The following is a 9814-nucleotide window of genomic DNA, read 5'->3' as shown; positions in this document are numbered from 1 at the left end:
TCACTGTCTCTTGATCTCTCTGGGCATTAATTTCCTCAGTCTACAGAATAAGGCAACTGGACTGAATCATCGATTCCAACCCTTCCACCTGTGATTCTAAACCATTCCGGTGCCTGTTCAAGGAGGGGTCAGACGGCCAACCAGGGAGACCCACAGGGGCCACAGCTGGCTGAGGAGACTCTACTTCCCCGATCGCCTTTGGCACCACCCGCCCCTGCGCGCCGCCTCCGAGAGCGCAGGAGCGAGCCGCGCGCGCCCGAGGCCACGTGACCCAAAGCAGCGGGGGCGCGCCCGAGCCGCCATGTCGGTGGCGCCTGGGGAGCCGGGGTCCGGGCCTGAGGCCGGCGCCCGATTCTTCTGCACCGCGGGCCGCGGCCTGGAGCCGTTCCTGATGCGGGAGGTGAGGGCGCGGCTGGCAGCCACGCAGGTGAGTCGGCCTCGGTTCGCGCCCGGGAGGGTAGGCGGCCCTGTCCCTGCCCCGTTTCCCTTCCAAGGCCAAGTTCGCGAACGCGGGAAAGCGACGCCAGCGCCCTTCTCGGCCTCACGCGACGGCCGCCGCCCCCCGAGGTTGATTGGCAGGCGCCTCCGCCACTGCCGAGAGGAGCCACCACGCCTTTCTTTCCCTGCGTTACAAATCCAGTTGCTCACCTCCCCCTGAGCTCAAGTTTTTAAAAGAGAGGTGTTGAGACAAGTTATTTCCTGGTTTCTTTAAAGTACTTAGTAGTGCCTGTAGTTAGAATCAGGCCTGTCAGGGTTAGAACCCTTCGCTCTTTAAATGCAGACGTAAGGCTCCAAGTTCATACCTGACTTTTTCTTAGTTTCCTGACAGAGATTGTATTTTACTTCATAGGATTCTTGTGAGGATTAAATGATACAGCGTATGCAAAGTACACTTTAAACACGCAGTAAATAGTAGCCAGAAAAATAATATACTCTTGCGTGCCTCATAGTTATCTGTTGTTGATTTCCATGAAATGAACAAGGTTTTAAGCGTGGGTAGGTTTTAGAACGTTGAAAGCTGGTTTCTTGAAAGTGGAGGATGAAGATATAATAGAAAAGGTATCTTGATGGGATATATGTGACAGTGAGTGATGTGCTCTTGGAAAAGGAGAGATTGCTAAATGAAATTAACCCCTCCACCCTGGCAGCTCCTACAGTATGGGAAGCCCACGAAAGGAATTTCTGCAGTGAAGGGTTGGTGTCATGGAGAATTATGTTAGCTTTATTAGACTACCTGCCACTTGTGTTTTGGGTCATAGAATTTAATAGAATATTGAATGTAGCTAATCTAAAAAAGCAACAATATATAACTGCTGACATTTATTAAACATTTAATATGTGTCAGGCACATGTTCTTAGATCCGTACACTATATTTATTTGCGTACTTTTCACAACAGCCCTACAGGGTAGGTGTTCCACATTTAATAGATGAGGAAAATGAAGCACGGAGAAGTCCAAGAATTTATTCAAGTTATGCAACTAGAAAATGGCAAAGATGGGATTGAAACCCAAGCTGTGAATTCAAGCATGAGTATATAATCACGTTCAAACCAGGCCACTATATGACATAATACTGCACTGGCTTGTTTTTTTAAATGTTGACTTAGAGTGCTTGGTATGAGAGATAGATGATTTGGCCCAATTGAATATGTAGGATTATTAGAAAAAGGAAAGACTTTATCTGGTTGTTCTCCATCTTCTCTACAGATGGGGAAACTTTATTACTAGGAAGAAAATTCAATTAAATACGGGAAAACTTTTTGACAGAGTAATTAAATGCCAGTAGATTTGGGAATTTCCATATTCTGCTCTTGTATGTTTTAAGGATAGATAGGTCTGGATATGGGGTCTGAACAAATAATCTCTGAAATTCCACCCCGGTGGCTCTAATACCAAGTGAACTCTCAAAGTTAATCCTGAAATAACAGTGATGACAACTAACATTTATTAACCACTTAAAGGTTAGACAAGTTGTGTGCATGTTATGATTTAACCCTCAAAAGACTCCTATGTGATAGGTCACTTTTACCTCAATTTTACAAAAAGAAAATTGGGACTTGTATCTGAGCCTCTCTAGCTTTAAAGCCTATGTGCTTTATCACTAAGTTAAATTACTGTGGGAATCTGCCCTGGAACATTGCATGGAGTTTATTTCTGTAACACCATGGTAGAGTATGCATGGGCTTTAGAACCAAAGACCTGTGTGTAGATCTTATATCTTCTTTTAGTAGATTTGTAACTTGGCAAATTACTCAAATTTCTGAGCTTCAGTTTTCTTGAATGTAAAATAGAGATGATGATAGCTACTTAAAAGGATTAATGCAATCCCTGAAATAAGGATAGATAGCACTGGTAGCATGGTGCCTAGTAAATAGTTGGCGTTCAATAAATTTTAGTTCCCATACAATGAGTTGTACAGAAATACTTAAAACATTCTTTCAATGACAAGACAGTGTTAGAAACATAGGATTACATCAAGGAAATTAATATTCTTAAATCTAAATTTACAAAACAGATTAATTCAAGAATGGTTTAAGAAAGTAATCACTCCATTTTAATCAGCATTTTTTCAATTTTCATGAACGTAAGAATCACTGGGGAAGCTTGTTGAAAATGAGTATTTCTGGGTGCCAACCCCAAAAGATTTTCTTTTAGTAGGGCAACTGATAAGCCCAGGTGCTACCATTTTAACATGAAAATGTGCTCCCCTCCCAGATTACTCCAACACACAGCTTGCAATGGAAAATTTCCTGTGTATTCTTTTTAGCTTTTTATCATGGAGAATTTCAAAAATATACAAAAGTAAACAAAATAGTATGCTGAATCCAGCCAGGCTCTGTGACTTACACCTGTAATCCCAGCGCTTTGGGAGGCCAAGGCAGGCAGATTACCTGAGGTTAGGAGTTCGAGACCAGCCTGACCAACATGGTGAAACCCTGTCACTACTAAAATTACAAAAAGTTAGCTAGGCATGGTGGCGTGTACCTGTAGTCTGGCTACTTGGGAGGCTGAGGCAGGAGAATTGCTTGAACTCAGTAGGTTGCAGTGAGCCAAGATTGCGCCGCTGCACTCCAGCCTGGACAACAGAGTGAGACTCTGTCTCAAAAAAAAAAAAAAAAAGCATATATATAGTATGCTGAGTCTCCATGGTGTAATTTAGCATGTTCCTCTATCTTCTATATTTCCTGTAAGTTGGAATCCTGTTAGTTGTATCTAGAGCTTGGTCATATTTGGATTTGATGTTTCCCTCCACCTCTGGTTGTATGGCAGATTTCTTCATAAGTTCCTGTATGTTGTTAAAGATCTAATTTACATATCTACAAACACATACATCACTTAGACTACTTTGAATAAATTAATATATTGAGAAAAATTAAGCTTTACTTTATAATGATGTTTAATATATTAAGTACTGCTATTTATTGTAAGACTAATAGTAGGAACAGTTATTTTAAGATAAAATTGAATGTTGTAGAGATGTCTCTAATGTCAGTTCACCAGAAAAGTCCCGTCAGTTGACTCAATGGTCTTTATAAACTCACATATCAAACACTATTAACACAGGTCCTGAATAGGCCACATAAATTTTTGTTTTTTAATGATGTCATGATGGTCGAGGGTAGTGAGGTAGAGTTAAGCAGAAAGACAAATTACTTCATAGTTACTTTTGTTTAATGGAATAATTACACAAGGTTGCCTTAAAGATCTCTGCATTCCCTTTAGATTGAATGCCTCTTTCTTCTGGAGTGCCTCATTTTGGCTCACTGCAACCTCCGCCTCCTGGATTCAAGCGATTCTCCTGCCTCAGCCTCCCAAGTAGCTAGGATTACAGGTGCCCAGCTAATTTTTGTATCTTTAGTAGAGACGGGGTTTCACCATATTGACCTGGCGGGTCTTGAATTCCTGACCTCACATGATCCGTCTCCCTTGGCCCCCCAAAAGGCTGAGATTACAGGCATGAGCCACCACACCCAGCCGAATGCCCTTTTTACAAATTAAGTGAAATGTATTTTTGATTTCCTTCTAAAATAAACCAAAACAAACTGAAACACCACCTTAACTCATCACTTAGCATTTTCAGATTAGCTCTGAAACTTAATGCATCTGTAGAATTAAGAGACCTTTGGTACCTCCCTATATCGTATGTTTTTGCATAGATTTAAACCTTTTTTTTTTTTTTAAACCGTGATAGGGTCAGGCTAGAGTACAGTGGCATAATCACAGATCACTGCAACCTCTATTTCCCCAGCTCAAGCAATCCTCCCACCTTATCTTCTCCCAAGTAGCCTCCTGGACTATAGGCACACACCGCCATGCCCAGCTCACTTATTTTTTGTACAGACAGGGTCTCACTATGTTGTCCAGGCTGGTCTCAAACTCCTGGGATCAAGCAGTCCTCCCACTTTAAATCTAGGCTGAATGTGGTAGCTCACACCTATAATTCCAGTGCTTTGGGAAGCGCAGCCACATTCAGCCTAGATTTAAACTTTTGACCTTTGTGTTAAATTTGAATCCATGAATTTTAAAAGAAAGAAAAATACTATTCTACCAGAAAATAGAGCTGTTATTACTTTAATAAAGACTGTTATTTCATCTTCATAAGTATTAGACATAAAACCAGCTGTTTTTAGATACTTGAGTATTTAATTCCAGCTAGAAAAACCAGATTGTACAAATAAATTTTCAGATAAGAAACATGAGAATGAAATATCCCAAAATGCCACATTTCTCCCTTGAGTGTTGTAATTAAATATGAACAGTTATAAGCAATAAACTAAAGAAAAAGAGAATTACTAGCTGCAGCAGTTTTTTAAATCATAAGAACCAAAATTCATTCTCCCTGCTGTTTTAAGATATAATACCTGTCTTCACAGTGAGTGATCTGTTTAAGTGTGTTCACAGATAGGATTATTTGATTCCCACAGTGACCACTATTTTACAGTTTAATAAACTGCAGTAAGTCCTTATTTAATGTCATCAGTAGGTTCCTGGAAACTGACTTTAAGCAAAAGGATGTATAATTAAATCAGTTTTACCATAGGCTGACTGAAATAAACAAGAGTTCCTACAGCATTTTTCCAGTCACAAAAATTTCACAAACTTCTAAATTAAGAGGTTATTTAGAACACTTCTAATAGTAAAGGCTGAAATAGCACTTGTAATATTAAATATTGAAATAAATGTAAGCTATACATACATTTAAGAAAGTTTGATAAAAACAAGTAAGATAATTATTAATCATAGTATTCGAGTTCAGTTATTCCAGGGTTGCCCCTGGCCAGAGCCTATCCTGGCAGCTCAGGGCACAAGATGGGAATCAGCCCCTGTGTAGGACGCCATCCCATTACCCGGACACTCACACACACCCACATTTACTTTCACTGGGACCATGTGAACACACCAGTGGACCTAACAGGCACACTCTGGGATGTCAGAGGAAACTGGGGTTCCCAGAGAAAACCCATGCAGACATGGCTCACCCAGACAGTAGCCCTGGCTGGGAATTGGAATTTTTTCTTATCAGTGTCATAATGAAAGGACATTGAATAAAACAGTGTTATTCAAGGACCTGCCCTACTTCTGATTACATGCTTATTACTTCTAAAAGAAATGTAGGCCTTATGATAATTCTTAGAATAATGTTGCTGCTTTTGGTTTTGAGAATGTATAATTCTTAAAATAATGTTGCTGGTTTGGGTTTCAAGAATGTATTTGGCATTTTGTTGCACCAACATACATTATTCTTAAGATTAGATGCTCTAAATAAACTTTTTAGGTCCTCTTAATTAACTTGATAGTCGTGTTCCTTTTGGAAACCACTTGACCTGGGGGGGAATATATATATTTAAATATATATATATATAAAATATATAAATGTATATATGTGTGTGTGTGTATGTGTGTGTGTATTAGTGAAAGTTCATTGGATAAAATGCTTCCCTTGATATTTGAATAAGAAAAGATCATTGTACAATTAAGTTACTATAATGTCTAGATCACTGGCTGCTTAGGTTAAAGCCACTGGTCTAGATGTTTGCATCATTTTACTTATTTACAGAATTTGAAACTTAAAACCATACATTTTCAGTAAAATACTCAGTTCAGTTCCTCCAGAATCTTGGCAAAGTATTTTATCTGTTAAATTGTTCTGTGATTGCTTTAGTATCAACTGCATTCTTAGATAATAAAATCTAAATTTTTGAGAATTTACATTTTAAAACTTTGTTTTCAAGTTTCTAAGCATTTTGAAGTATATACTTTAGTTTTGGGAAAATGTCACCTATGTAATAAGAGAGAAGTAAATTCTGGAAACCAGAAGTTCTGGTTTTGGTTACTTCACTATCCCCTTAAATATTGATTCCTAAAAGTCTTTTCATTCCCTGCATCCTCTCATAATGTCATCATCTGTTCCTCCATCTATTTTGGTCAGCTGCATTGCTGTAAGCTATTTGAGTTTTAATTGGTACCAATCTAGGGCTTCCTCAGAAGAGATTCTCTTTCATCAGCCTGGAGTAGCAACCCCAGAAATTACCATTCCAAGAACTTAATTAGATCATGTCAGATCCAAAACAAGCAAACACCCTTGGGGTGCAAGTACCCATGGATGGTAGCTGCCTTAACACATAGGAAACCCCCAATTCCCTGGTGTCCAAGGTCTAGGAGATAATTTAGAACTGCATTATTCAATTGTTGGCCACTGCTAAAAGAGAGCTAACTCCAAGAGAGCCCACATCCATCCTGGATTTAACAGGGTTGGGTTAACCCTAAAAGAGTTGATTCCATTGGCATGGAGCACCATTTGTCGCAGCACATTAGGCTTCCTATGAGTCAGTGCTCTTATCTTTTTCCTTCTCTTTTGCCACGTATCCATCCTGTCTCCAAAACCTCTTTCTGTTTGATGCATATGTCTTGCTTCTATTCATTATCCAGTTTCTGCAGCCAAGTATCTCATCATTTCTACCTCAGTAACCTACTTCTCCCTCTAGCATCACATTCTACACTCAGTCCTTTATGCCTCTTCTAAAGTAATTTTTTCTGCCAGCTAATTCAGTGCTGTCACAGTTTTCATCGAAAGTCTATAATGGTTGACCATTACCATCAGTGGTACTCAGAATTTCATGACCATTTGTCAGGCTGGCCTATACTGCATCATCCAGCCACCTGACACTATCAATCAGCATAATACAGCAAATGTTGCTAAGCTGACTTAAAGTTTACTTCAGCCAGGTTTTCACTCCCACTTCTGTGTCTGCCCCTTGTTCTTTTGTTAGAATCCTTCTTCCCAAATCTTACAGGATTCTTTCTCAAGACTCTGTAATGTCGGCTTTCATATTCATTGTTACTTAGTGTACTTACAGCTTGTAAATGCATTATAATGTTAAAACTTTTTAGTTTTCTTCTGGGTTTAATTCAAGTTAATTGTCTTATAAATCGTACATTTTAATGTGTATGTCAGTGTGTGTCTATTATTATTCAAGATATATGTTTTATGATTCCTAGTAGCCCACAGGTAGGTCTTCAATAAATATCCACCTTGGACTACACACCTAATTTGTCTGGTGCATTATACCTTTCTTTTGTCTACTTTTGGTGGTGATAGAATCTACCTTAGAGGGTTGTTATAAGGATAAGGAGGAAAATACTTATTCAGAGTTCCTAGTACAGAGCCTGACAAATAGTAGATGCTCCAGAAACGGTCATTTTTATTTTTAATGTAGATACTATGTCTTAAGGGGAAAAAATGGTTTTTACACTGACACTGTACTGCATTAAAAGCTGTTTTTCTATTTCTAGGTTGAATATATTTCAGGAAAGGTTTTTTTCACCACCTGTTCCGATTTGAATATGTTGAAGGAATTAAAATCTGCAGAAAGATTGTTTTTGCTGATTAAAAAGCAGTTTCCACTTATTGTTTCTTCTGTAAGTAAAGGTATGGCATATGCATATGCGTGTTTCTTTTACCCACACGATACATCGTACTCCAATATTTTTTCTGCTTGATAATTGATATGTAGCCATTTTACACTTTAATATTCATTGGCACATGTGGGATCATCAATTATGTATTTTTCTGTATTTCCTGAATATTATCACCTGATTGTAGAATATTTATTCTCTTTGCAACCTGCCTGCTGCCTTTTTTATGAGATTTTAATGCCTTAAGCCACATTTCTTCTTTGAGAATTATGATCAGGTATCTTCTCTAGAGATATATATGGTCAATTGCACTTATTTTGATTTAGAAATATTTAATAATCCAAAATGCATTATTTTACTGGTAAATCAGTGAAAATCGCCACCTTGTAAATTTTAACTGTGTTATATAATTGGCTTTTCTATTTCTGGGACCTTAAATGTTTTCAATAAACTTATGCCCACTTATCAAGCATTAGAGGTAAAGAGAGCATTAGAGATTATTTGTCCACTCTCTAAATTTTATAAATATACTGCTAAAACAATGTATGGATCTTTATAAAAGCAGCAAAAAATGGTCAGACACTGCAGGATTAAACACTGCCGTAAACTTCAATTTGAATTACATAAGAGATCATGTAATAACTATAATAAACTATTTTAAAAAGATGCAAATGGCAAGAAATCAAGACCATGCAGAAAAAATTGCTTTAAAGCAAATCCCAAAGTATTATACTGTGGGGTCCATATAATTTCTCTCTGTACACTACACACATTCATCTTTAAGGACTATAGTAATAATTTCTGGATCATCTTGATGACCCTGGTTCATCAAGAAAAGATTACAAGAAAAGATTAAACTTTGCTGAGCATATTGGCAGTATGCTAAGCTGTGAATGTGTTTTGCATCCAAAGTGTTAACTCTATGGAAACTCATTATAATATACTTACTAATATTATGTGGGCTAAAATGTAACAGGCCCAAGATTCAGCTCCTCTGTTTCTGAGCTGAGTTTTTCAATTTATTCTTTTCTTATATACACTTAATTTTTATAGGCAAGATTATAATTATTTCAAAAATTGATATACATTCTAGGTCTGTGTATATATTGAAGATATATATATATATATTACCATAGCACAAATAATCTTTCGAGAATACTATATGGTAATTCTGTAGGAATTTTAACACAATGTGGATGCTACCTATGCAACGTAAGAATGAACTTTATTCTGCACAATTTTCTTATGGTAAATGGAATGTAAATTCCAAATGAAAGTGAAGTTATTCATATAGCAATTTAATAAAACTTAATTCAAAGAAATAAAGGTAATAGAATTTGGAAGTGAGGAATGTAACATAGTTTTTAAAGCTTCAATATAGGATCAACAAGATTTTCTTCATTTAGGAAAAATATTTAATGAAATGCAAAGACTTATAAATGAAGATCCAGGAAGTTGGTTGAATGCCATTTCAATTTGGAAAAATCTTCTTGAACTTAATGCAAAAAAGGAAAAACTTTCTCAGAGAGATGATAACCAACTGAAAAGAAAAGTGGGAGAAAATGAAATCATCATTGCAAAGAAATTAAAAATAGAACAAATGCAAAAGATAGAAGAGAATAGGGACTGCCAGCTGGGAAAACAAATAGAAGAACAAACTCTGGAGCAAAGAGATTTTACCACTAAAAGAGAAAACTTTCAAGAAGGATTTCAGAATGACACAGAGATAGCAACTGATACTCGTAATCAGAATGACTTGACTTTCAGAGTATCTTGTCGCTGCAGTGGAACTGTTGGAAAGGCCTTCACTGCACAGGTATGCTTGCCTCCCAAAGTGGAGTCCCTTTTTTTTTTTTTTTTTTTTTTCCATTTGACCTTTCCTGGGTTGTATTTTTT

At 37.5% G+C, this 9814-nt stretch overlaps 1 protein-coding gene across 7 annotated transcripts in view; it reads left to right on the top strand.

Annotated features, from left to right (window-relative positions):
* The first annotated feature begins 264 nt into the window (after nt 1–264).
* THUMPD2 (THUMP domain containing 2) overlaps nt 265–9814 on the top strand; it is a 44156-nt gene continuing 34606 nt past the window's right edge. For 3 of the 7 annotated variants that reach the window (XM_017532590.2, XM_017532589.2, XM_017532598.1), the window contains exons 1-3: nt 271–427; nt 7796–7931; nt 9325–9734. In XM_017532590.2, coding sequence (XP_017388079.1) covers nt 302–427; nt 7796–7931; nt 9325–9734 — 672 coding nt within the window. In that variant the 5' untranslated portion in view covers nt 271–301. Of the gene's footprint in view, nt 428–3724; nt 3834–7795; nt 7932–9324; nt 9735–9814 lie in introns of all 7 variants that reach the window. The other 4 variants (XR_001826472.2, XM_017532592.2, XM_017532591.2 and 1 more) reach the window with 3 other exon arrangements.

Source organism: Cebus imitator, unplaced genomic scaffold, assembly GCF_001604975.1.
Source record: "Cebus imitator isolate Cc_AM_T3 unplaced genomic scaffold, Cebus_imitator-1.0 Scaffold77, whole genome shotgun sequence".
NCBI lineage: Eukaryota > Metazoa > Chordata > Mammalia > Primates > Cebidae > Cebus > Cebus imitator.
Note: the sequence above shows the minus strand (reverse complement) of the source record. Positions and strands in the feature narration are given on the sequence as shown.